General features: G+C 39.6%; 2 protein-coding genes across 4 annotated transcripts; one reads left to right on the top strand and one right to left on the bottom strand.

Moving 5' to 3' along the window:
- The first annotated feature begins 2 nt into the window (after nt 1–2).
- On the top strand, nt 3–1,911 carry LOC108044675 (alkylated DNA repair protein alkB homolog 8). The gene has a single exon (XM_017123750.2). It carries the CDS (start codon nt 6–8, stop codon nt 1,848–1,850), a length of 1,845 nt encoding a protein of 614 aa, XP_016979239.2. The 5' UTR covers nt 3–5; the 3' UTR covers nt 1,851–1,911.
- Nucleotides 1,850–27,616, bottom strand: LOC108044670. 3 transcript variants are annotated; one of them, XM_044458150.1, is made up of 9 exons: nt 27,291–27,616; nt 20,415–21,737; nt 18,258–18,399; nt 10,522–10,670; nt 10,295–10,458; nt 8,751–8,945; nt 4,921–4,968; nt 4,655–4,852; nt 1,850–4,087 (listed from the first exon to the last, which is right to left on the bottom strand). In XM_044458150.1, exons 2-9 carry the CDS (start codon nt 20,458–20,460, stop codon nt 3,473–3,475), a joined length of 1,557 nt encoding a protein of 518 aa, XP_044314085.1. In that variant the 5' UTR covers nt 20,461–21,737; nt 27,291–27,616; the 3' UTR covers nt 1,850–3,472. The 3 variants fall into 3 exon arrangements, with proteins under 3 accessions (XP_044314085.1, XP_044314087.1, XP_044314088.1); XM_044458152.1 differs by having other exon boundaries at nt 10,522–10,664; XM_044458153.1 differs by lacking the exon at nt 4,921–4,968.
- Nucleotides 27,617–27,999: the final 383 nt, after the last annotated feature.

The following is a 27,999-nucleotide window of genomic DNA, read 5'->3' as shown; positions in this document are numbered from 1 at the left end:
GCAAAATGCACGTTGAGGAGAAGCAGCAAAAGGTAAACAAGGCAAAAAAAGCGGATAAAAAACAGCGTAGATGTCTCGCAATTATTAAAAGTGACTGCCATGTGACCCCAAGTAATGATCCAACCACATATTTGGCGATTCTCAACGTGGGACTCAGCAATGGGCTCACGGAGGAGAATTTGCTACAAGCGGCGGCCAAGTCTGGAGGAAAGGTCACCGAGGTGGTTATGTTGCCTGGAAAATCGTATTGTTTTCTGGTCTGTGCCTCCATGGAGGACTCCGAGCTCATATATTTGGCCATGCACAACGTCTCCACCATTGGACAACTGGGAGCTGTGGCCTACTTGAGTTATGTAAAGGAGTTGCCGGCTCTCGCCGGCAAAAGTGAATGGAATAGACCTCTTCCCAGTGGCCTTCTGGTAATTTCGGACTTTGTCAGCGGAGAGGAGGAAGCAACGCTGCTGAAAGCCATAGCTGAGGATGGAAAAACCTCCGAGGGCACTGGCACGCTAAAGCATCGACATGTGAAGCACTTCGGCTATGAGTTTCTCTATGGCAGCAATAATGTGGATCCCTCGAAGCCCCTGGAACTGGCAATACCCTTTGCCTGTGATATTCTATGGCCGCGCCTGGAAAACTCTGCTACCGCCTGGGACTGGAGCACTCCGGACCAGCTGACAGTGAATGAATACGAGCCTGGTCATGGAATACCTCCTCATGTAGACACACATAGTGCATTTTTGGACCCCATTCTCTCACTCTCCCTGCAATCCGATGTGGTAATGGATTTCCGGCGAGGAGAGGAGCAAGTTCAAGTCAGATTACCGCGACGATCCTTGCTAATCATGTCGGGTGAGGCTCGCTTTGATTGGACTCACGGTATCAGGCCAAAGCACATTGACGTTGTGCCCAGTGCATCCGGAGGTTTGACCACACAAGCCCGTGGCAAGCGGACGTCCTTGACTTTCCGACGCCTACGGAGAGGACCCTGCGACTGTGCGTACCCCACGCTTTGCGACACTCGACAAACCAAGACACCACAGGAGTTAACCGTCTCCCTGGCTGCTCAGGCGGTTAGCCTAGAGCTTCAGAACGTTCACGAGGTGTACGATAAGATTGCGGATCACTTTAGCGAAACACGACACTCACCCTGGCCACAGGTGGCCGGATTTTTAGATTCATTCGATCCACAGTCTGTGGTACTGGACGTTGGCTGCGGCAATGGCAAGTATCTGGGCTGCAATCCGCGACTCCTAGCCATTGGATGCGATCGGGCGCAAGGGCTACTTGCTGTGGGTCGCCGGAAGGGACAGAATGTCTTTCGATGCGACTGTCTCAGTGTGCCTGTGCGCTCGTCCAGCATCGATGGCTGCATCAGTATAGCAGTTATACATCACCTAGCCACTGGCGAGCGTCGACTGGCCGCTATTCAGGAGATGGCACGTGTTTTGCGACCAGGAGGTCGTGCTTTGATTTATGTTTGGGCGAAGGATCAGCGAAAGAATGATAAAAAGTCCGCTTATCTCCGGCAAAATAAAGCAGTAAACAAGGAACGAACCACCGAGCAGGAGCAACGTCAGAAGCAGCACAAGGAACTTGACGAGCTGCCCAATAATACCCCACTTCCCGTGCACACTAATCGCACAGAGTTCCAGCAGCAAGACGTACTGGTGCCCTGGAAGACCAAGGACGAACAGAGAACCACATACTTGCGCTACTACCACGTCTTTGAAGAGCAGGAACTTGAGAACCTGGTGGCCCAGCTCCCAGAGGTAAAGCTTGTTAAAAGCTACTATGACCAGGGCAATCACTGTGTGATTTTCGAAAAGATATCGAAAAACTGTTCATGAAAAGTTTACAATTATGTAATTCGTTTATTTGATTTCAAAAATACACATTCACACAGTTTTACTTTTGTTTTGTGTTAGCGAATCGAACGTAAACTAGAACTTAGTTAAGCTTACTGCTGAACCATCCAAATGATGTTCTAATTATTGTAGCTTTGGACCATAAATTGACAATTCCTTAATAACAACGTTTGTGTTCCACTGAAGAGTATTTCAGTTGATGTAGGTACAAGTGCGGTGTGTATTTACACTTTTTGTATTTTATTATTCAAACGAACTGGATAGGATAGATTTCAAGTGTCTAACGCGTAGGTGGATAGATAAAATTTGGAGTATCATAACTAATATGTATAGAGACTACCTAAATCAGTGAGCGGGAGCAAATGGGGTTTGGTGCTAGCTGGAGATCCCTATAATAACTTTCCTATATAAACTTCTATAAATCCATCAATGTGTTCGCTTAACGTCAGCTATACTCCTTTGAATAGGGTAAAGTTCGAGCTACAGAAACATCTACACGAAATACATGTACGAATCTGGTTTTAAAAACACACTCAGAAGTCATCCAGGGCACTTACTTGACGAAAACTCTACATCTAATTATAAGTTTTGAAATATAATCCTTACGTCTAATTATGGACTAGTTTACAGTTTCAAACGTTTCGCTTTGGTCGTGGGTACAGTAGAGTATCTGATATGTTAGCAAGTAACATTTGGACTATGTGATTTCATCATCTTAACATTAAGAGCTAAGTGTATAGCGGGTGTCCGAATACCTCTGAAGTACGAAGTAGAGCCCTGCATAGATCTGCATGTTTCTCAATTTTGATAATCAACCCGAATTCCATAGTTCAAATGTATCAAATAAATAGTTTTTGTATAGAAATTATAGAACATGTTGAGGATAAAGGATTTTAGCCCTTTTGATTGATGCAGGGCTCTTCAACGCATGCACGTAATTTTAGTGGGTGTATAAATATAAATATATTCAGTAAATCTATATAGATCGCGTGTATAACAGTTGTGGTGCCCAAGTGGTTTTGTTTTTTTGGCTATATGTATAGGAGAACATTTAAACAGAAATGAATTATTCGTTTCAACAGCTAGGGTGAGTCTACAGACTAGGTTAAACCAGAAATTCATCATCGTCGTATAATTAAAGCCTGATAGTTTACTTGTTTGTTGTTAAAGCTGATTTATCAGTTAATAGGTATGTATACACACATACACAATCGACTTAAGTCCTTAAGTTCTAAAGATTACCATTGTTTTCGTTTATAATGTACATATGTGTATACTTCAGTCGTTGTTGAATATACAAAGCTTTCTTTGCCTGGTGATGACCACTGGTACAATATTCTTTTTGTTTCTATACTATTACTACATCTCAACCTTCAACTTTCTTCTTCGCATTCTCCTTTTTAAAGCCCCTTACCGAAACACTTATTTGAGCAGCTGGCATACTTTCTCCATCTCAACTATCTCGTCTTAGATTATTTAAGTAGGATTTGGACTTGGTTATTTTTTTGTTTGGGACTTTTGGTTTTTAAGGGCTGTCCAGGATGCGGGGTCCAGGTCCAGTTGCCCTAAGCGCGAGCTTAGATAAATGTTTCGGCTGCCATTTGTTACAAGCACTCGGCCAGCGGTGGCTTCTCAATGGGCGGCGAGGGACCCGACACGGAAACCATTGGCACGGCACTGATCTTGGGCTTGACGATCTTGAGTCCCAGGTTGCCCAGGTTCTTGGGGCTGCTGTGCGGCGACGAGGAGCAGGTCGAGGATCGCTGGTGCACCAGGACGCGCGGCTTGGCCTCGATGGCAATGCTGGGCGAGGATGAGGCCGAAACACTGGCCGTGGCCGTGGCACTGGCCAGAAGGGGCACATGCACCAGTTCCTCCACCGTCTCCGCCGAGTCCTGGGATTCGTGGACCACGGCAGCCGCATCGCTGTGGATAAGTGCCGCCGTGGACATTGTGTCGCCTTCGTCGTCCTGCATGTAGGGTGGCGGTGCCTCCAGCGAAATGCTGCCCACAATCATGTTGGCCGTGGTTATGGCCGCCGATCGAGCCAGGAGACTTGTAACGGCCGTCGGCGATTGCTTGCCATCGTGGATGACCGGCAGGCGGAGCAGTTCTCCTCCAGCGCCGCCGCACTCCTTCAGCTCGATGTCGTTGCTGTCCTGGGAGAGGTGCTGCTGCTTACAGGATTCATCGTCGGTGCGCCAAGGGCGAAGACTCTTCTGAAAAATCGTAGAAATTTGAATAAATTATTCATTTTTAAATCCTGTATTATTTATGAAATCCTTCGATGGATGAACAATAGGTTAATACAAATGGTTATGAACATTTTAAAGTCCTACCTTTATGATATGATGTTTTCATGTACCAGAAGAAATTTAATTGCAATCAAGTTTATTACTCATATTCATAAAATATTTTATTTTAACTGGCATGTTTTATGTTATGGCTTTTAATGCATTTAGTGCACACCAAAGAAATAAACTTATTATTACCTTTTTATATGGAAGGATAATATAAAACGGTAATAATAAGTTTATTTCTTTGGATTACCCTTAAGCAAATGTATTATTAATTTAAGTATCAATTTATTACTACACAAGCAAAATTTACAAAAAATGTCAATCGAATTAAAAAGGCCCTAAATGTAGAGTCAAATGTTAAATTTAATTTACAGTTTTTTAACTTAAATAATAATTAAGAACTAACTTTTATTTTATTTAGTTGGTTTTAAAAGCCTATAATAATAACAAGTGACGATTATAGTACTTTATTATCCTTTCACTCACCCTTCGGCCGTTTTCCGTAATGTTCTCGGCACTCTTGGCCTTCCGGCAGAGCACGCTCTGGGATCCGTGGCGGCGCAGGAACTCGATGGAGTCGAAGCCCCGTCCCTCCGAGGACACGAAGATGGCCGAGTTGATCCGGCTGCGGGTGCAGCGCTCCGAGAGGGAGGTGGAATGCTCCTCGGCCAGCATGTGGATGTGCTGCAATGGAAAGGATGTCAGTAAGGATCGCTGCTGGTTGATGCCGCATCCTCCGGCCAGTTGCTTACGCGGCTATTGCAGTGCAACGGTGGGTGGGCACATTCACTGCTGTCGAACTGCGTCCCGCAAGGAGCACAGGAAGAGAGAGGGAAGAGAGATAGAAATAGATAGAGAGGAGACAGTAGAGCGGACAGTTCCGAGGGGATTCACACGCACAACACATAAGCCCGCACAAAGGACCTCCCGCCACACCTGAGCGAGGCCACTGGAACAACAAGAACAGGAGCAAGCGACAAGCGACAAGCGTGGGACCATCTACCTGGCTACTGGCTAACTACTGAAAGAGACAGGACACGAAGCTGGGACTCAAGCGGATGCTAATTGCTAATTGCGAATTGCGAATTGCGGTTTGTGATTTTTGCTGTGAGAGAAGTGAGCGAGTGCGGGCCGTTTCCATCCAGTGAAGGTAGATAGCTGCAAGTTCTGTACAGGGTGCTGATGGGTGAGTGGTGCGATTTGGTGCTCCGGGCTGCAATCTGAAGTGGAACTCGAAATCGAACTCGAACGGGAACTCGAACTCCAAGCAAAACCATGTGCACGTGCTCCACAAGCTGCAAGTGCTGGGGGCTAGTGTTGGGAACACCTGGGTCACTTAAGTGGACAAAGTCGGTGGCTCAACCTTTAGCGACGGAACGGAGTTACTCATTCTGCTCAGTATTTATACTCATTTGGGAATATTTTGGCGATGAACTTTAAAAAATTATAAATTTGATAATCAATTGTATCAATGTTAAATAGTTTAATTGACTGACAGAAAGAATAAATACTATGGTTAACAGTTTGAATACCAAAAATAAACAAAGTGAAACAAATGATAAACTATTTAATTGAGCGACGGAAAAAAGCATTTCAAATTGTATTTACTTTTATTGGATTCAACAACCAAACATGTATGCAATCATTTTATGATTGTGTTTGCGTACACACCATTTAAAAAGGTAGAAGCTGTTTAAATTTGCATTAATTTTTATTAAGGCATAATTTATGGCATATGTTTTATATTGCACTGTAATAACAAACTTTTAAAGTGCACAAATTGAAATTGAAACTTATAAAGGGCTTAAAAAATGTTGTAAAAGTTAGTTTAAAAGTTAATACTTAAATTTATTTGGGACTTTGACTATCTCAAATAATTCCCTATGCTGATAAATTTAACTTTCAATAACAAACAAAATTTCATTAAAATTTTCTGATTTTAAAAGCCGCCAGTAAACTAACAAAAATTAAGCATACGACAGGTAATCCAAATTAAAAGTTTTTAAGCAAAGGGTTTTTATTGGTCATTCTGTTAACTTCTATAAACCCGATAATTTTGTTTACGAGCTTAATAAATAAAGCGTAAATCTCCGAGTTCTCCTGGACAGGGCTAACACTGCGTATGAGTAATAAAAGTTACAAATATTTAAATACTCTATACAAGAACAAACAAGAGATAGAAAGACTAAACTGTACGAAAAACGAAAGGTTTGTATTAAAAAACTGCACACAGGAACATAGTAATAAAATAGATGAAAACTTAGGACAGAACGTAACCAAAAATAAAAGGTACACCCCATTGACCATCCCTTGTTCCCTCGCCAAAGTGAGCCACTCCGTGTCTTGATCGTTCCACCCAACACTAGCTGGCTGACTTACGCTGGCCGGCTCGCTGTAGTTGCTGTGGTTGAGCACCGACGACTCGGTGTGGATGGTGTCGCTGGCCACCAGGCTGTGGTACTTCTGCATCTGCAGCTGCATCGTCGACGAGCCGCGGCTGTCGCGCGATCCCTCCCGCGATCGGTCCGCACAGGAGTACTGCCTCCGGTACTGGCGCCTCCTCCGCCCGGCGCTGGCCGAGGATGCCCCCGATGCCGCATCGGTGGTGGCCCCCAGCTGGTGATCAGCGCATGCCAGCGCTCGAGGCGGCAGCGGAGGCGGGCGAAAGTAGCTGGGGTCGTAGCTGAATTGCCGCCTCCGCCACTGGTCGTACTGCCTATAGTGGCTGAAGAGGCGCCGACGGCGCAGTATGAGCTGCTTCTTAGCCTCCAGCACCTCGTCCTCCTCGACGAAGGTGCGCTCCTGCGAGTTCTTGAGAATGCCGCGCTGCTGGGCGAACTTCCGCTGCTTGATGCCGCCCGCCTGCAGCGGCAATACGCGATGGACGGGCTCTTTCTCCCGCTGCAGCAGCTGCTGATCCTCCTGATCCTTGTCCGGGACCTCGTCCCCCTCGACCTCGTTGTCCATGTCCCCGTCGGCCACTTCCACGCTATCGACATTCTCCAGCACATTGGCGCCCACAATCGACTGATTGTCGACGCTGGGCCCGCGCACATAGGTGTTCACCGGAGTGCCATGGCTGTGGCCATGTCCATGGCTGGAGGCCGCACTCACGGCCGCCGAGGAGGCTTCGCGGTGCGCTGGTTGCTAGCTCTCCACGTCCGCCTTGTGCAGCAGGGCAAACTGGCAGCCGCAGTCCCGCTCCAGCTCCCTGCGCGGGTACTGGAAGCAGCGGTCGAACAGGCCGCAGCCCTCGCAACGGGGCAAACACTGCTTGCAACCAAAAACCCAGGGATCGGAAGCGGCAAACAGTTAGGGCGGCAGGAGCAGGATCAGGAGCAGGAACAAGATCAGCAGGCGAGAGCGAAGTGAAAGTAGGGAACGTTTGGTCAGTGAGATCACGGGAAAGCGCCAACCTGAACAGCAAAGCTCAAAACCAAAAACAGTAATCCGCTAAATGCATTTAAAATACAGGCGAACTTCTCTAATAGCTTATTAATTTTACTTTAGTAAAATGGCATTTTTCTAATATACCTTTAATGTATCATAATATATCTTGCAAGTTATGTGATATTTAAAGTCATCAAAAAGGTGATCATCTTATTTAAGTTATACTGATTTGTTTCATAAAAAAAGACTTGAAAAAAGTAAAGATACTCAATCAAATTGAGTTCTATTCATGTTTTAGTAATGTTGTTAGAGCTTAACAATTTATTTATACTATTTAATGTTCAAGTTTTACTTTAGAAGAGTTCGACTGTATATATATGGAATGTGGATAGTACGAGTTATAAATTAGAGGTGCTCTCATATGCATAGCGCATCCTGAGCTTAATAAATCTAAGTGGAATCGCTAGTTGACTTCGGTGGACCGAAGACCTCATACTCTGCAGAAAGGCCAAGGGATAAGGCACAGTTTAGATCCAGAGAGTATGTCCCAAAACTAGTGCCATAAGCCTACGGAAAAGAAAGCCGAAATAAAGGCGAAACTAGCACGTGCTATCTTAGTAAGCAAATCATAATAAGAATCAGTCGAGAAAGTCTGATTTACACAGAGAAAATTAAATACATTTCTGGGCGAATATTTAAATTGAGCGACCCCCAATTAAATAATTCATAAACGGACAAACAAAGTAGCTGAAGAAGCTGTAGAAGAATTTAATTAACACGAAGCATTTTCAATAAACTTCTAGGACATTCTCGGAAAATTTTAGAAAGGATTCAGGCTATATTCGAGGGCATGGACGGGGCTGTGCACGGATTAAAAAGGAAACAGTGAGTGTACTTTGTTCAATAAGATTCGAATATTTACTTGAATTGATGCATAGAAAAAAAGCGAATAAAATGCAAAGATATTTTTGTTTGTTTCGTATATAAGTAGTTTGAAGAATTTGTTGTTTTTGAATACCTTGACAAAGAAATCGGGGTGTAGGTTCTAAAAATGAAGCATAACAAAAACGAAACGGAGATAAGTTCCTTCGCGAAAATCCAAACGCTCAGCGCTCCGCGTACTCCTAGAAGCCCGCACAACCATCATCCCCACCTCCCCGATCGGGATTGGGACTCCTCGGGTGGCACTTACCTGGTGCGAGTGCTGGCCATTGCATCCGCTGGCACTGCAGACTCCCGTGCCCGGCACCTTCAGCTGCTCGTGCTTGTAGTCCGGCTGGTAGGGCAGCAGCATCCGGATCTTGCCCCACCGGTTGAAAAACAGGGCGATGGCTCCGGCCCACACCATCAGCACGATCAGGACGATGCCGATCTCCACGCCGCGTATCTGTACAAATAAATCAACACAGGATATATTTAATATTTTTAAATCGTTATTATCTTACAGTTTTACACCGCCAAACAGTCCAAATATATAAATATACAAATTAACTTGTAATACTATCATGTATAAATAATGTAAAATAAATAAATGTAACAAATCCGCTGCAATAAGTCATTTTTTAAATAATAATAATTTTTACCATAATTGAAAACTTTTAAACTGGACTTAAAATAAACAAGAAAGGAAAGCTAGCTTCGGGCGGAGCCGAAGTTGATATACCCTTGCAGAATTCTCTATAATAATATTCTCCAAAATTATTCCTATGATGCATTCTTAATACTCATAAAAAATCCAAACTTCCTAACTTTAAAAACACCAAAGTTATGGCATTTCGAATCGTTAAGTTATATGGCAGCTATAGGATATAGTCGGCCGATCCTTATGAAATTTGGTAGGTCGGATTGATTGGCCAAATATAAAACCCATAGAAAATCCCAACTTTCTAACTTTACAAACACCAAAGCTATGGCATTTCCGATCAATCAGTTATATGGCAGCTATAGGATATAGTCGGCCGATCCTTATGAAATTTGGTACGTCGGATTGATTGGCCAAATATAATACCCATAGAGAGTCCCAACTTCCTAACTTAACAAACAGCAGAGTTATGGCATTTCCGATCAATCAGTTATATGGCAGCTATAGGATATAGTCGGCCGATCCCGGCCGTTCCGACTTATATACTGCGTGCAAAGGAAAGAAGGGTGTGTGCAAAGTTTCAATTCGATAGCTTTAAAACTGAGAGACTAGTTTGCGTAGAAACAGACAGACGGACAGACGGACATGGCTATATCAACTCAGGAGGTGATCCTGATCAAGAATATATATACTTTATAGGGTCGGAGATGCCTCCTTCACTGCGTTGCACACTTTTGACCAAAATTATAATACCCTTTGCAAGGGTATAAAAATTCCCAACTGTTTAAGAAAGAATTTGTGCCCAAGATTTTAAGATTTTACGATGGACATTTTGAAAAAGTCGTTTGCACAAAAATAGTTAGTATATCACTATGCAAGAATGAGTTAAAGATATTTGAAATTCTTAAGCTATTAACCTATATGTTAGAATGTGGTTTTGCACTTAGAACGCCAGTCAAATAAATAATAATAATAGTATGGTGTTTGAAATCAAAAAGTTTATAAGTATATTTTAAATATATTTCTAAATATTTTAATAGCTTGAAATTGTTCATTATTTTTTTTCTACTTCTAAAATTGCTTGCTTAAAAAAAAATAGTCATTTCTAGTGCAAATTAAATAGTATTTAATATGAGAGTATCTCCGAGTCTTACAGTGGGCAATTCCCTGGTTGTTCCATGAGTCAGAGTGTTCGTAGCCGTGGAGGTCACATCGTCGCCGAAGATGCTGGCATTTGCGCTTCCATTGCGACCGCCATTGCTGCCATTACCATAGATACCCGGCGGAAAGTCCTGCTGAGAGGTGTTCTTGGGCAGATCTTGGGGGAGAGGGATCAAACGATTATGAGTACATCCAAGGATCAGATCCACGGGTTACTCACCCAGCGTCTTGAACTTGATCTGGCCACGGCTGCGGTACTTCTTGCCCTGCCAAATGGCCGTCACAACGAGGGAGTACTGTGTGCTGGGCAGCAGGCGATCCAGGACAATGGCCTCGCTGCTGCCGGCGACGTCCTGTACAACCCTGTAACTTAAATTAATTCAATTACCACTCTCGAACGGCAGCTAAGGGTGAAAGGGGGCGGTGGGAGGTTGGTGGTTGGAGGTTTGAGGTTTGCGGCGGATTGTGCAATCGCATGTGTGTGTCTGTGTGTGTGCGCTAATTGAACAAACTACAACATTCAAGTCGTGAAATATGAGGCCGGTCCGTGTTGGTAATTACACCATCGGCCAATATTTCACTTTGTCACTTTCGCCAGAGCCGGAGCAGTTACCAAACATGTCCTAGATTTGCCAATTGAGCTCACATTACCCACCCACCGATCCTGTTCCTTGTGCGGATTGCCAAGTGCCGAGCGCCAAGTGCGTGGGGCGGCAAAAGTGGCCCAGACTTCTGGCCTTTGTGCACCGGCTCCTATTACTACGGCCGTAGCAACAACAAGCGCCTGACAAATGATTCATTATTCATACATGTAACAAACACACTCCCCCACAGACCTCCGAATGGCCCCCAGTGGAACCGATGTCCAAACAGAAAACAGAAGTGTCTCGCATTCCGCCAGCAGACGAAGCAAAACTACGTCGAACAAGCAAAGGTAAATTTTGTAAAAACAAAGCACAGGTGAACACTGCCGATTGGTCGATTTAACAATGCTCTTAATTTATGGAAATAAATTTCAGCATATAAACAAATAAAAAGTATATATATATTTAATAAAAATAAATGTACAAATATTATCATTAAAAATAAAATAATTTAAAATCGAAATTAATCCAACTTAAATTGGTTTTCCGGAAAAAATAAATTTTTTTTAATTTTAAAACTTTTGAAATTATCATTTGAATTAATATTATAAAGTACAATGCAAATTGGCTTCATTTTACAAACATGCAATGTAATTTAATGATTCCTCATGTTTTCTTTAAAAGCAATGTGTCACTGTTTAATTTATGCATGCAAGTTTTATGGCACGGTATTAAGGAACCCTTGCAAAATTTATAAACATCTTTGAGCCAAGAGCTCAATTTGAAAAAACTCTGACTGACTCCGTGATAAATCCGAAGTTCACTATTTTTTTCACGCCTCAAATGATTCCCACCCAGATCAATTTCACATACTCCGCATCAGCAGGATACTGTAAACACCACAGGCGATTCTATAAACACAAGAGCTCCAAAGTCCGTTAATTTAAACACCAATTTCAGGAAGAGTTTAATTTTCAAATTTAATTGACAAATTTTTATGTTTTTGGAAATAACTCTGTTAAGTCAAGAATTGATTTTGATTATTAAACTCCGTATAGTAGAGTTCGCCCAAAATAAATAAGTGAAGAGCAGTGAGTTAAAAAAGTTAGACATATAGGAAATATTGTAACAGTGAATAAGCGAAATACAATATACAAAATTTTTTTTTAATATTCACAAGAAGATAATTAATTGGCATGATTTTAATCGCTGATCAAATCAATATACACATAATTAAGAACGCTCAATTATGTATTGTTGAAAGCCTATTTTAATATAAGATTAAATGCGTTTAAGGAGGTCAAAATGCTGTCTCTGCCCTTTTTTATTAATTTGATACGTGTTGATCTACAAAAATAAATCCGATTAAAAAAACGATAAACATTCCTGCTAGAAAAAGAGATAAAAATAAGCCTTGATGCAAATTCATACTTGGATTCATATTAATTAAAAAAATTCGATGTTCATCAATGAGATTACGGATAAAAAATCAAAAAAATAATTTATATGAGAGTTCACCTCCCTCGTCCAATAAACTTTACTATACCTATAAAGATAACTATTTGGAACATAGATGAGGCTGTGTTTTTTCACAGCTTAAGCTTTTTTCAGATAGAATTTCCCTTGATAAGACTACCAATTGATACGATTTACCGACATAAGCGGGCTTTTACGGCTCATTGTGAATTTACATCTGGCTGGTCGGCAAAAACTCCTCTCGATTCGCCCGCGCCGGCGGCTAAATAATTGATTAGCAGCCGCATGTGTCACATCCATTTGCACCCAGCCAATAGACCCGCGGCCGCAGGGCAACTGGAATTGGGGCGACTTGGGACCGACTTGGGCAAACATCGGTGGATCCGATCCGCCATATGTGACAGCGCCAGGCGTTGTCTAAAGTTTGGCCGTTAAAGTTTTCATCATGTGGCGACGCCTGGGGCAAATCAAATTTAATCCCCGGTTCTCGCACCGCTTTTCTGGCTGTTTGGCATTAAATTCGCCGGGGAAGCCGCTTATTATACACAATTTAAACTCACGCCATGGCTCCAATTTTACTGGTATTTTTCTGGGTGGATCCCTTGCCCTTTTGGCCATAAGAAATGCAAGCGAATTTCCTCAAGAAGGAAGCAAAGGAAGTTTCTAATTTTCTCGCCGGTTTTCTTTTCCCTTTACGGCCTGATTGTGGGGCTCTGAGTCATTTGATATTCAGAAATATGGCTGAAAATATGCATTTCGGCCGGCTTTTCCCTTTTTTTTTAATGTCCCCTTTTGTGAGCGTTATCCGGTTCGTTCCGGTTTGATAAATAAACAATTAGCTTACTGGGCAGCACAACTTTCGCATTCGTTACTCAAACTTCGCAGTGTGCATACAATATGTCATACAAAATATACAAATGTGTACTCGCACGAAAGGCAACCGGGGCTTCTGATGTTATTTAATAACTTATGACGTTCACGAGCGGTTCTCAAAAACTATACTTTCGGCCAGCATGTGCGCCAGCATGTAACTAACCATTTTTATTTGATCGGCAGGCAAAGTGTTTCGTGACAATCGTCCTGCATTTGCATTAACTTAAAAATGCAATTAAAAATACGCATACGCCCCTTTGGACAGGTCCATCAAAGTTCAATGAAGGACTTAATGGGCGGATAGATAACTTCCAAGGAAAAAGCGAATGCAAACACAGGAATTCCTTGGAAACAGCACAAAGCCTGCTTATTTGCTCATATACCCGATGCAAATCAGGTTTACGTTATGTTGGCTCTCGGTTTCATTTCCTGTTACTGCGCAATGTGCACTTTTATGGCTTATACTGGAAAATTTATGTTGTCATCCGAGAAAACGACGAAGCACAGCTGGCAGCACTCAAATCTCATCCGCTTAGTCATTACACAGCACATATTTTTGGAGGGACCTTGACATTTCAATTTTAATAATGTCAAATTGGCTCTAAAAACGCAGATAAGGATAATGAATAAAATCTAGAACACGGCTATTTATTGATCGGGATTTTCCATCTACTCCGCCTGCACATGTCCAGGTCGCCCCGCCCATTTTACGCCTCTTACAACTTCTCCGCCTCCTCTTGTGGGACAGTAATTGTTATTAATTATTATTGTTATTGATGGTGCTTGACATGCTTGGACGTATAGAAAGCCAACCCCCCACAACAGCCACTCATTGTTCGTCAAGAATTTCATAAATCCACTTAGCAATTTGGAGCATGTACGGTGCATTGAGAGAACATTGTGAATTAATTAAAAATAAAAGGTTTGAAAATTATTTATTATAAAAAGCCAGTTTTAAGAGTTATAAATAGGAATACATTTTTGGTAAATTGTATATTTAAGACATACATTTTAATTTGAAAACTTTTATAGATAAAAAGCAATTGTTTATTATAAAATCAAAATTTTGACGTATTTGACTAAGTTTATTAAAAATTATTTTGAATACTTCTTACATTGTTTCCAGAAACAACTTTTTTTTATTAAATTGGTAAGGAATAAAAATAATAAAAAAAATTGAATATACAATTTGTAATTTTGATCTTCAAGAATTATTGGGGAATATTTAAAATGAGCCTTTATTAATTTGCCTAAAGAAGTGCTGTGAAAGTCCAAGAAAGGCAAATATGTTTTAAAGTAGCGTCTTAATTATTTTAAAATCAATTATTACCCATTATATTTTCAGCCCGCTACTAAGGTTGTTTAAAAATGATTGTTATTGAACTTTTGAATTTTTTAAAAGTAAATTGTACACCTTTAAAATATTACCATTTATGTTTCTTAAACCACAATTGCAATCCTATCAATTCACGCCTTTAATGTATTTTACAATTAAAAAGGCCTACTAATCCTGAAACCTCAGAATTTCTCCCTGTGCATATGCACGTGGATATCGATGTGTGTTCGGGCATATCTGTGTACCTGTCTGAAACGTCTAGGACAAAAGTCTATTCCACTCGGGGAGCTCGAGTCCAAGGCGAAGCCCAAGCTAATGCCAAAGCCAAAGCTCGAGCCGACTCACCGTCAACGTGTCTATGTACAAATCATACATTATTCACGGGCACAATTTACTCGAAAAACGGCAGGAAGATAGAGCCCAGGGAAACCGCCGCCAACGGCCAACGGCCAACAGCCAACCGCCCACCATAATGACTGGCAGTCGGAAGTATGTAATACAACAAAAATCGATAGGAAAGTAACACAAAAATTAAAAACAAACTGACTAATAAATAATGACCAAACGAACGAGGCAACTACCGAAAAAACACCAGCATGAGCCCAAGTTTTGTAATAAAATTTTTGACATAGGCGTGAACTTTATAGAAGAACGGGCCAACGGCTAGAGCAACAACAACAAAGCGACGGCTTAGCATTGGAATGGCGGGCAGTAAAAGACAAAACACGCTCATGCAGCCAACAGAAAATGGCCAACACACACACACACACACACACACACACTCACGCAACACGAGCCATTAAATTGAAAAACACCTTGGCCAACAGTCGGCAGCGGACTGCAGTCAAAAGGCACAAAAGCCGAGCACTTAACTTATTACACGGACGGCATTCCATGGCATCGCGAACGGGCTAAAAACTGCCGCTTGGACTTGGCCAACAAGGAGCGGAAGTGCTTAGTTTGCTGGCGAAATATGCAAGCCATTCGGCCCATCTCATACCCATCAGAACACGGTGAAAACATGCATTGGCAATTAGCAAAAAAATATATGTTTCTGAACGGAACACAATTAAGTTTTAATTGACGAACAGTTATACTATAGAAACAAACAATTTGATTCCCACAACCAAATTAAAATATTTTTAAAATGTAAAACTATAATGTAATAATTATTTTAAACCGTTTTTATGCTTAGCTGTAGGAAATAAATAGGCAAATATCAAAATGTTATTGCTTGTTGTTCGAAATTAAAATTTTCTAAAATTGCAGAAACGTGCCAAACATTGCTTTGAAATATTTATTTTCAGAATAACAATAGAACAGAAAGTTACTTTCATTGTCCTGGTTAATAAAGAAAACAAATAAATTTATATTTATTATGTATTTCTGTGTTATTTTGATCTCATTTGGATTGATAAGTATACATTTATATTTTTTTTATTAACCAGGATTTTAAAAATAAGTTTGTCTTATTTTTATTCCCGATATTTTAAAGATACTAAAGACTATCTCTTGGGTGCTATATGCAAGATTGCTGCTTCTCTTCCGGTTGCCACGCAGCAAACACGGCGATGAGAAATAGCAATCAGCGAGAATGGGACGTGTGGAGCTGGCAATGCAAATGGGAATGGTAAGATGGTAAATTGCAGGCAAGACAGCTGCAGCTGGGCTGCATTATTTCGGTAAATCATCAAGAATATTGCCAAGAGAGTTAACTGAAACTGGCACGGTCGCAAAGTCCCTGACATATGTGTGTGCACATGACTCGCTGTTCGAGAATAACGTTTATATACAGCAAAACTTGGGCAACTCGAACTTTTCACAACTCAAGCTCTTGGCAAATCGCACCTAATTGAGTGGCAATAACGTTCGACAAAAAAAGTTACAAACTTTATGAGGATTCGCATTTTCCGTACGCTGGTAAATTTTGTTTCGTTGGTATAACAGTTATTAATAAAGACATTCAAAATAGTTTATTTTTAAATTTCGAAAGATATATATTTTAATGCAGTCTATATTAAAACTTTAAAACAGTCATTTTAAAATATCAAATTGATTGAGAAAATTCATATATACGAATTTATAACTTTAATCTATCCATACAAGAAACTCTTCATTGCTATTTGATTTTTCTTATTTCAAAATTCGCTTTGCTTTAAAATTTTTAAAGGCTTTTCTCTTGTGCAAACTTTAATTTAATGTTGATGTCGATAGGGATTAAGAAAACGTTTGGGCAATTTAATAAGTTTAAGAACCTTATCTCTCTCTGTCAAAAATAATTTAAAAATGTGTTCAGTTTCTTAGACAAAACTTTTGCAAATAATGTGAAATTGCTTGAGAAATCCAGCATAATTCGGATTTCAGTTTTGACAGCTGGTGGTTCGAGTTGGGAATTCTTGGGAAATTGGCCGCGCTTTGTCTACAAAACTCGCATTTTGCCTTTGTTTTAAATAACTTGACTCGAAGTACACGCGGCTTTTGTTTTTCTTTTGGCCTGCAGTCGCGGTCAATTTGGCCTCAAGTTTCCCATTTTCGTGTTGTTGCCTCTACTTGGGGTTTTCCCACCCACTCCCTTACCCCAGTTTACTTTAACTTGGCCCGTTATTTAGCTCATGGCCAACCAAACACACTCGCACTCGCACAAAAGCACGAGCCTCAAGCAGGCGCACACACACAATTATGAGAGCAGACAGTGCTCTTGACTGACCGCTGCCACGCCCCCTGCCCACTGACGCCCCCAGCCCACAGGCTTTTGGCCACGAACTCATTCCACGGGTCGTCAATTGCAGGCAGTGTTGTTTTTGTGCGCTTGGACTTTGCATAAATGCAGTTGCAACTGTTCGGTACCGTGAGAAAACAGGAAAATTTATGATTTTTGTTTAACTTGCCATGGATTTTATATTTTAAGGGTAATTATCCCAAATGTTATCTCCCTGCATTGGTTGACTTTAAATCTTAATACAAAAAGTTCTATGTTGAGGTTCTGGTTCGCATTTTTTTGATTATTTAAATTTAATTTTTCAAAAGAACAAACAATCATGTTAAAATTAATGTTCCGGTTTTGATCTATATATATAGAAGATACATCGAAGTCAGCACTTAGAGAATTTATAATTGCTATTAATATAGAATTAAATAAATTAAAATGTGTCTATATTTATGCATTAAAAAATGTAATCCCATCAAGATTGAACCAATCGCAAAACGGAATTAAGAGAGGGATTTTGTAGTTATGTTGCTCTTAAAATGTTGATTTTATATTTTAGTAGAGCTGGTGCTGTTTTAAAGCCTGTATTCGAGCTCATATCGATCCCATATATACTAGCACGACCAAGATCAAATCAATCCCAAAAATATGACTTATTTTGATCCAAATCGTTTGGCATTTGAGAACGGCCTAGATAAAATAAAACCCGGTATTTAAGCTTATTTTGATCCAAAACGTAGGACATTTACATAGGGCTCTTATCATTTCGAGCTCATTTTATTTCAAAAGGTCAAACATTGATATTTTCCGGTTAGGACCACTTTGCACATTTTTTGCCGTGCACTAGCCACCTCCCAACCTCAAAGCTCCCTTTTAGCCAGTCAGTTGGATGGTAAGTAAGTAAGTAAGTGTGCTTTACCGCCATTTAGACAGTCAAGTGGCCCAGCGGATTGAGTTCTAGCTCTGTTAGTGGTACCTACCTGTCATCTGTCGGCTTGTACGTCACGATGTACTTCTCGATGGGATGTGCCTTCAGATCGATTTGCGTCTGCCACGACACTCGGACCGCCGTAGGCGTCAGAAATGTGACGGTTATGTTCTCCGGCGTAGCCGGAATGGTGCCTATTATAACGATAATTGCTAGTTATTATGTCATTATCGCTGTAAATGCTTATAGTATATACATAGTAATTCACTGGCACTGGCCAAGTTTATGTGTCTGGGGGATTAGCTGGATTTGGTTGGAGCCGTATCGTAAAGACGTAAGCCCTTGAGTCGTGTCATAAAATTAGGAGCTTTGCGGATTTTCCTCAAGTTGTCTTGACCCAACAAGAAGAAGTGATAAAGCTGTCAATCTTTTATCAATTGACGAAAAAAAAAACTGTGATTTTCTTTTTTATGGCTTTGTATCCCTGCTTTTTATGCTTTTCAAAAAAGTATAACTTGGTATCAATTGAACATTACTTTTTTTCGCTTTTACAAACTTCTTTATTTAATTAATGAATTAAATGTTATTCTGCCAATGCAACCAATTTAAATTTGAATGTAAGCAAATGTAAATAAATTGTTAAGTGTTGAAATATTTTTTACATTATGTTTTTTATTTGGCTTGCTAATTGACATGAATTCTTTTTCACAATAATAATACGGAAATCTATTTAAACTTATAAAGCAATGAACAAAAATAAAATCAAATTTGAATTAGATAAAATCTGGTGTCAAAAAAGTTTTAAATTTATTTTAATATGTTCATAGCTTTAATAGTCTAAAGCTCTTTAATTAATACAATGCAGTCCTTCACCAAATTACTGATAAACAAGAAAGGAAAGCTAACTTCGGGCGAAGCCGAAGTTGATATACCCTTGCAGAATACTCTGTAAATTATATTCTCCAAAATTATTCATATGATGCATTCATAATACTCATAAAAAATCACAACTTTCTTACTTTAAAAACACCAAAGTTATGGCATTTCCAATCGTTCAGTTATATGGCAGCTATAGGATATAGTCGGCCGATCCTTATGAAATTTGATAGGTCGGATTGATTGGCCAAAAATAAAGCCCATAGAAAATCCCAACTTCCTAACTTAACAAACACCAAAGTTATGACATTTCCGATCAATCAGTTATATGGCAGCTAAAGGATATAGTCGGCCGATCCTTATGAAATTTGGTAGGTCGGATTGATTGGTCAAATATAAAACCCATAGGAAGTCCCAGCTTCCTAGCTTTCCAAACACCAAAGTTATGGCATTTCCGATCAATCAGTTATATGGCAGCTATAGGATATAGTCGGCCGATCCCGTCCGTTCCGACTTATATACTGCGTGCAAAGGAAAGAAGGGTGTGTGCAAAGTTTCAGTTCGATAGCTTTAAAACTGAGAGACTAGTTTGCGTAGAAACAGACAGACGGACAGACGGACAGACAGACGGACAGACAGACGGACAGACAGACGGACATGGCTATATCAACTCAGGAGGTGATCCTGATCAAGAATATATATACTTTATAGGGTCGGAGATGTCTCCTTCACTGCGTTGCACACTTTTGACCAAAATTATAATACCCTCTGCAAGGGTATAAAAATGCTACTGTTCTATGCAAATTAAACTGCATTCATTTAAAAGAGTAAGCCAATCTCTGACAATCACTTTAATCTGATTAAAAATATAAGCAATAAAATCTCCTTTGCGAGTTTAAGCACTAAAAAATCTAAATATCTGTATATTTTGAGAAAGCATTTTAAAGTTGTGTATTTTACAAAAGTTTATTGGTCAATAGTCGATTAGTCAATCGTGTGACCTAAATTCCTTTTCACTCTTTGCTCTGTTCCTAAGGCAATATATATACGGAATATTTATATTGGTAGACAAGCCTAAAAATAAACTCGAGTTTGAATTAGACAACCGATAAATTCTTTTGTCTAACTTTCCTACACTCAAACAAATAATTGTAAGATCGGAACTATGGAAACTTTAAACTTTACATTCAAATAACTTTGATGAAGCTTTAGTAAATGGATACATTTTGAGCTGGTTTTGGTAACCCTCTGCTACATTGTTGCTCCGAATCATTACGACTTGTTTGAGGGAGCTTACGACCCTAAATTGTGGGACCTGGGATCTGGTACTTACCCGCTAGGCAAGCGTTAACAAACAGCACAGCTATGAACACAAACATGCTTTCGTATGAATCCGGTTGCTTTTCGTTGGGGATGTCGATGCCTTTGTTGCTTTAGCTGGTTTAGCTGCTTTCCCTGTTCCTGCTTTCTCTGTGGTCGGTTGGTTCTCCTCTTTGCTAGGGTTTCCGCTTGGCTAATTCGTTGTTGCAGTTTCTGGTTTTTCCTCACAAAATAGTTGCTTTAAAAATAATCTAACTAAACATAAAATCAGTCTTGCTTTTGCCCCGCTTTTCCGTTTAGTTTGAGTGTGTCTCCCGTAATCAATTTTCAATTTTTCAATTGTGCAGCTGCAGCATTTTCGCTCGTTTCGTTGGCTTTCCTGCTAATTGACTTTGTCAATGACATTTGCATTAAATTTTCCCCGGCCGGGCTTTGATATATTTATGTCCTTGTTGGGGGGGAAATTTATGCGTGTATATTTTTATAACACATTTTTATGGGGCTCCGTGTGCGTCCGTCTCTCCGGTGTCTCCTGTTTGAATCGTCATCGAATCGAATCGCATTTGATGAACGTTGCGATAGTATTGTATTTATTGTATAGTGGGGGATCCCCCCAACGGGGAGGGGGAAATAGGATACGAGGGGGCGGGAGCAGGGAATATTCCAACAGTTTTTCTGTTTCGTGCTCACTTCTGTTCAACTGGGGAATTATTCACATTGCGTTCGCTTTTTGTTTTTATTTTTATTTTTATTTTGTTTCTGCTTCTGCGGCTTGTGTTATTATTCTTTGCTGTTCATTGCTTTTTGGTGTTGCTGCTTGGCTTTATAAAAATCAATAAAAAGCGACTTTTTGTCTGACAGCCGTTGATTTGGATGGCAACTTAAGTGAGTTTTTGTTTCGGCTTCCGTTTGTATTTCTATTGAGGTTTCAATTGGACTGGGGTCTGGGTTGTGTTTCGGGCCTGAGCTCTGTTGCTTTCTTTTCGGCAATCGAAGGGGACGTTTTCGGTCCTCCACGAAATGAATTCCGAATTAAGGACCCAAGCGACCAACTGCCACCTGTCGTCGCCTATCCCTTGTGCCTTGGTCCTTTGTAATTTCTGCGGTTTCCTGCTGTCGCTTTTAGTTAGTTTGATACATTTCGTATTTTGTTAACAATTTTGGCATAATTGCCAAAGTATTTAGGCCGCATTGTACGCCACCTTTGCTTTTTCGCCCCTTTATTGTTCTCCTTCAGTTACCGATTTGTTTTGTTTTGATTTCGGTATTTGCTTTTCCTCGGTGCGGCTTGTGGTATGCGGTTAATTATCGCCCAGTGTTTTTGGCTGCGAGGAGGCTGCAATAAATCAGAATGGCATTAATGGCCTGCGGCAAAATATGCGCATATATTTGTGCAAAAACTATTCGGCTTACTTTATGTATATGTATGTGCAACATTTACATTAATTATAATGAGCTGTGTTCTCAACTCAATCACAATTAAGCGATACGACACGACTCATTCGTTATTCATTAACCAGATCGAAGCGAAAGAAAACAGAAACAGAAACGATACGCAATTACATTATGTGCTGCATACTTTTTGGGGCCGGGCTTTTGATTTTAATTGGCATTGCGCATACGCCATGTGGGCAACCTCACCTAGCAATACAAGCCCAACACTAACCTCACACACACGATGCATACCTAATGTGGTATACATAATCCCATATTCATACCATGTTTCATCTGCACCAGACAATTCAATTTGTGGATTGCCCCGATCATGCGTGTGTTTTGTGGGAATATTCCCTTTGTGTTTTTTGGATTTTCGATTAGCATGCACGACTGGAAACTATGTGGTTTACATGTGTGGTTTGTGTTTTTGCGTTGGTCTAAGAGTTTCCTCCCCCCTCTAACCTTATGTCGCTGTACATTTTTGACTCGTTTATTGGCACCGTTTACTTTGATTTTGCGCTTTTCACAAAAGTAAACCAATAACATGTTACATGCGGCTCCTACATTTCCTTTTATTGACATTGTAAAAGAATACGGCACCCAGAGGACCGTTACCGATTTCACTTGCCCGGAGAACCAATTGGGAAAATTGCCTGTAAGCGCCTGTAAAAAAAGGGGACCAATGTTTTATGGGCAACTTTGAAAAGAAAAAGTCCTGATGGGACCTGCTACAAATCTGTTCCATTACTTTCAACGTGTTGATTATGGTCCAATGATCCAACAAAAAAGTTGGCCGAAGTTTAACAGTTTGACAAACTGCCATAATCAAATTCTTACAAAAAAAAGTTTGAGGTATAGGGCATTTAAAAGTCGTTAAAACTGGACTTAGCTTGCTCTGTCCTAGACTATTAACTTAAGTGACTGATAATCTTTTAATACATCAAAATGTTCTAGAGTCACAGACAACTTTTAACCTTATCCAAGAAAAATTAGCATTTGCACTTAAGTAAATAACTCTAGTTAGCAGCTGTCATTGTCCAAAGATAATTGAGATAGCTCTCACTGTTAGTGACACTCTTATCCACATCTTGAAGTCTGAAACTGACCACGCCCCCCTGTTTCATATACGCCTCTTGACCGTCGACGACCAACCGCTCGATACTCATTAAATTTATGCATTTATGTCTCATTTTTGTTGGTTGAGGGACTCTTAAAAGTTTTATGAACTTTTGGCATACACTTTGGCATGCTTGAGGCTTTCGGGACGAGATGGCAACAGCCATGAGGGAATGTGTAATGAGTGAGCACACGCTTTGCAATTTAAATGATAATTTTTGAACGCAAAACGAAGTAAATAAGGAATTAAACATAAAAATTCCAAAGAAGAGTATTTCATTTAGGGGAGGAATGATAAAATTGAGGGACATCAGAAGTAATGCATGGTGGGAAAAAAACCAGGGATTATGCCAACACGGTTGCACAAAAATGATGACAGCTTTTCGAAAATTAAATTAAATTTAAAATGGCAAAGGAAAGAATTTCATTAAAAGGGGAAATGAATCCGGAGCAAAAATGCTGGAATATTTAAGGTGAGAGTAATGTCGCATGCAATGGTGGAAAAATAAAAAAAACAAAACGGGAAAGTGTATGTAAAAATTTCCGTGAAATTTCAATGAATTTAATGAACATAAAAAAGCTAAAGGAATAAAATAGAGTATGAAAGAAGAAGGTCAATTAGCTTTTATTGTTTAATGGATAAATGTTAAAAATGAGTATGGGCTAAATGGTGAAATTTAATTCATTCAATCAGAAAAATAATAAAAGTCATATGACTTAAAATTAAGTAGGTTTAAATAATAATGTGAAACAATTATTTAAAAATGGACAATCAAGTATGAAGCAGAAAAAAGAAAATTAATAAGGATTAAATTTATTTAATAGAAAAACTAATAAAAGTTAAATGACTTAAAATTAAATAGGTTAAGTTTATTTAATCGAAAAAATAATGAAAGTTATATGATTTAAATTAAGCAGGTTTAAATAATAATGACATTATTATTATTTTTAAAAAAGGACAATCAAGTATAAAGCAGAAGAAGGAAAGTGGTTCAATCGAAGGTGAGGTGTAATGATGAAAGAGCGTACCATTTTTGACGCCATTAAAACTATTTAGTATTTATGAAACTAAATTAAAAATTCAGAAGCAAAGTTTTTAATTGAAAGGGGTAGTACTGAAACAGAAGCCAGTTGCGGTGACGCATTGCCGACGGAGAGACAGGTGAGTGGGGAAATGGGTTTCTGAATTGTGTGAAAATTAGGAGCGAGTGCATGCATTCCCGCAATGGCAAATAAGTAGGTGAAAGTAGTTATCGTAAAATGAAAATGGCGGCTAGTACGCGCTGTCGCTTTCGCTTTCGCCAACGCTCTTAATTATAGCAAAGTCACATGCACACACACTCGCAGAGGCATGAGCACACAAACAAACACACTCACACACAAAACACACCGAGCTTCAGTTGATAATTTTTTTATTGCATACGGTGCGGCGCGGATACTCCTTTGGCATTTTGCGGCTCTGTTTGGCTTAGCTGCCAACTGGCGGACTCAGGATTGTCAGCCGGGCAGACAATAAATCAATCAGCTGTGCCAACATCAAATTCCTGCGCAGACAATGCTCCCTCGCCATATATTCCAGCATATTGGTATTCGCGGGTAGCGGTGTGTGAGCGCTATTAACAAAAAGGTCAACTTAGCCGCTTCAATTGAAGCCGAAAGCCAAAAGCGGCGGACGAGAGGAAAATGGGGAAAAGCGGGAAAAGGCTTGTGTGCTGCGCTCAAGCTTTTACACCGGTGCACACTGCTCGAAATTTAGCATGTAACCCTAGTACGAACGACTGAATGGCAAGGCAACATGGCGGATGAGTAATATTTTGTTTTCATTTTATGATTCCTTAACAAAGTCTTTCAATAATGTAACTATAACTAGAACCATATCAGATTCAACAACTACATTGCCTATGTTAAAAAAAACCTTTCAATACATTTTCTAGTTTGCTTAACACACATTCCATTAAACAGTGTTAAAAACCATTAAATACATTTTCTAGTTAGCTTGATACCCATCCAACAACCTTAGTAAAAGTTTTAATAAACTAAATTAAATTCTTAATGTTATGCACGAGTTTTAGGTATCAAAAGTTTTTACTTTAAGAAACAAACTCCTCCATGGAGCCATAACAAAAGTTGGACTAAAATAATAAAACCTAGTTTTGGAATAAAACATTCTTGGCATTTATACCGAAAAAAAAAGTTATTTTCCGCCGCGTGTAGAGTGTATATTGGTACATGTGTGAGTTCTGGTGTGTGTGTATAACGTTGTAGAGAGAAAGAGAAGGCGAAAGAAAGGGTGGGAGCATGCTATTATGTCCTGGCTGTAAAAACAAAAAAAAAAGGAATGTCTAGAGAAAATAAGGGAAAACACTTGACTTCAATTTCGGCGAGATTTTCAGCAGCTCTGCTGGGATGGAAGAATGGAGAAAAGTGGAAAGCAGGATGCAGGCTGCCAAGGATGGTGATAAAAAATTAAGCGCGAAATGGCAGGCTAAAGTTGGCTTTAATTGAGTACTACTTTCAGCTTAAAGCTCGCGAAGAAGGGAGCTGATAAAAAAGTAATTGTAACAATGAAAGCTTAACAACGAGAAATTTAAGTTTCTGTAAAGGAATTTTTGTTCTTTTTTGATGTTGTCTGTGCGGAGTTCCATGTAAAAAGTTGAAAACTTAAAAACAAGAATAAACCTTCATGCAATCTCAGACAATGTTCAGCTTTTTAGAACAAAACAAATATATAAAAAGAGTGAAAGTAAACTGTGAAAAAATAGTATAGGAGGAAGCTTCTTTCAAAATAGGATCGCAAAAACAATCATATTGTTAAGCGTTCTATTTTTTAATAGTTTTAATTTAAAATGGTTCTTTTTGAGTAATGACATCTCGTCAACTCAGATAGGTTGATTCTAAATAGATTTGTATTGTATTACGATTGCTCTCAATATGACATTAATTGTATGAATATCTTTTTTTTTTTCTGCTTGATATTGTTTTTGTCCAAGTGCACACTTAAGCTAATTAAGCAACAAATTAGTAAAGATGAACATTTTGAATGAATGATTCTTTTAATTTTTTTAAATGCTCTCCTGCTGCTTTTATACATATTCTTATTCATTTACAATTCCATTTTGTTTATTTACAGATCGCTTAATAAACACAAACAACTTTTGGCGATGAAGAAATTTCCATTTTTAATCGGTCAAACTCTGCGGCATTTTGCTCGACTTTGCGCGAGTCCAAAAATACCGGGACCAAGTCGTGCTAATATATGTATATAGAAATGGGTGCATATACTCATATATATCTAGATACACTGCCACATGGTGGAGCAATGCACGCAATGCGGCGAGTGTGGTTGCGACGGATTTAAATTTAAAATGAACATTTACTCTTTCCGGGCATTTTGCCGCCGATCCGATTTTCATTTGACCTGTTCTAGTTGCGGTGAATGTGCGGATATGTATTTATATTTATTTTTATGACTACATGTGTGTGCACTACCCTGTGGGACTTTTTGATGAAAACGATTTGTTTATAATAAGCTGCTACGTGCGACTCGCTACGCATCCAATAGCCAAATAAAAGGAGAGGAATCGAGAGAGAAAAGATGAAAAAGATTTACAGCGGTGCAAGGGCGTTGAATTAACCCACACAAAAATTCAAAAACACCCAGGTTAATTGTAAATACGTTGCTTGTTTTTGCAAACAAACTGTACAGGAGCAATAAAATTACTTCTTAATTGCCACAGCTGCTTTTCAGGTTGAGATTGACAGAGCCCAGTCCATTACCCGATTTTTCATTTCATTTCATTTACTTATTTCTCTCACTTTGAAATCTTCCTTTTTCTCTTTTGGTATTCGCAATTTAATTGGCTTAAAATTCAGTCGTCTTCTTGAGGAAAGCCGCAAAGGACTCGGGACTTTTTCCTGTTAATTAAGCAACACATATATTACACCAAAAAAAAAAAAGATGATAATAACAAAATTCATTTTAAGACATTCTGAAATTATAATATAACCATTATCAAATAATTGCTATGCACGAATGTCTCGGTTTAAAAATAATATATAAGAATACCCAAAAATATAACACAAATTATGTGTAGATATTTCTTCAATGGGCAATTAATTTCCCTAGCTTGCCTTAATGGAACACCTAAAGTATATTTAAATGTCAAATGTAATTATGAAATTATTTAATGATAAATGACTTAATGTCTTTTGCCCTGTGTACAAACAACAGTTTTAACCGCTCGCGGCACTCTCAAAACACTCAGAAACACACACACACTTTTCAGCTCTCAAAGGTCTACACTGTCACACAATTTACAAGTGGGTTTTTATTTACTTTTTGCCGTCGGACTGTGGTTAACCGGATCAGCCACCTGCTAGTGACACGCCTCTCCGGCTCGCCGCCTCCTCCGTCCGTCCGGGGTCCCGAGTCTGGATGCGAATTTGAATATGAATCCCAATCCCAATCCCTATTCGCAATCAGAGCTGGAAACGCGTGCATCCACTGATAACGCCGAAAACAAACACTTCACTGCGCTCAGTTCTCAGTTGTCTGTTGTCGGTTGTCTGTTTTCGGTTCTCAGCCCGATTAACTGTGCTTTGTGCCACTGCCTTTTCCACTTCCACTTCCGTTTCCGGTTTCCGTTTGCTCGTTGTGCTGCGGCCGACGCGAAAACTACTACTGAAATGGACAGCCGAAAGTGAAAACGAAACTGAACTCAGCTGAACCAAAACGGCGAGAGAGAAAGCTTTCCATGCCAGCGGTGCACGGAATGGAAATGTCCATTCGGATATTTTCCGGCTAATTATTATTTTTACGGATTTCAAGGAGATATTACGATTACAGTTTTCCAAGCAATTTCGCTGTAGACCTATATTTTTTGTGAAAATAGTTTGCTTTTATTCATAGATGATTTTACAATTTGAGCATTGTTTTAAAAGGACTTTAATTACAGTTGAGTTTATAAAGGAACTAAAATCAGACCGAAAATTAAATACCTAAGAATATAAATTGCCTCGTAAATTTACTTTTTTGTCTCATACTA

This window comes from Drosophila rhopaloa, unplaced genomic scaffold (assembly GCF_018152115.1).
Source record: "Drosophila rhopaloa isolate 14029-0021.01 unplaced genomic scaffold, ASM1815211v1 contig_115, whole genome shotgun sequence".
NCBI classification, from domain to species: domain Eukaryota; kingdom Metazoa; phylum Arthropoda; class Insecta; order Diptera; family Drosophilidae; genus Drosophila; species Drosophila rhopaloa.
Note: the sequence above shows the minus strand (reverse complement) of the source record. Positions and strands in the feature narration are given on the sequence as shown.

Coding starts and splice junctions, on each gene's coding strand:
- LOC108044675 (XM_017123750.2), top strand. CDS start 6: ATGCACGTTGAGGAGAAGCAGCAAAAGGTAAACAAGGCAAAAAAAGCG.
- LOC108044670 (XM_044458150.1), bottom strand. CDS start 20,460: ATGTTTGTGTTCATAGCTGTGCTGTTTGTTAACGCTTGCCTAGCGG. Junction 18,400..20,414: donor TGTTAACGCTTGCCTAGCGG/GTAAGTACCAGA, acceptor TCGTTATAATAG/GCACCATTCCGGCTACGCCG. Junction 4,969..8,750: donor ATGGCCAGCACTCGCACCAG/GTAAGTGCCACC, acceptor TGCGGGACGCAG/TTCGACAGCAGTGAATGTGC.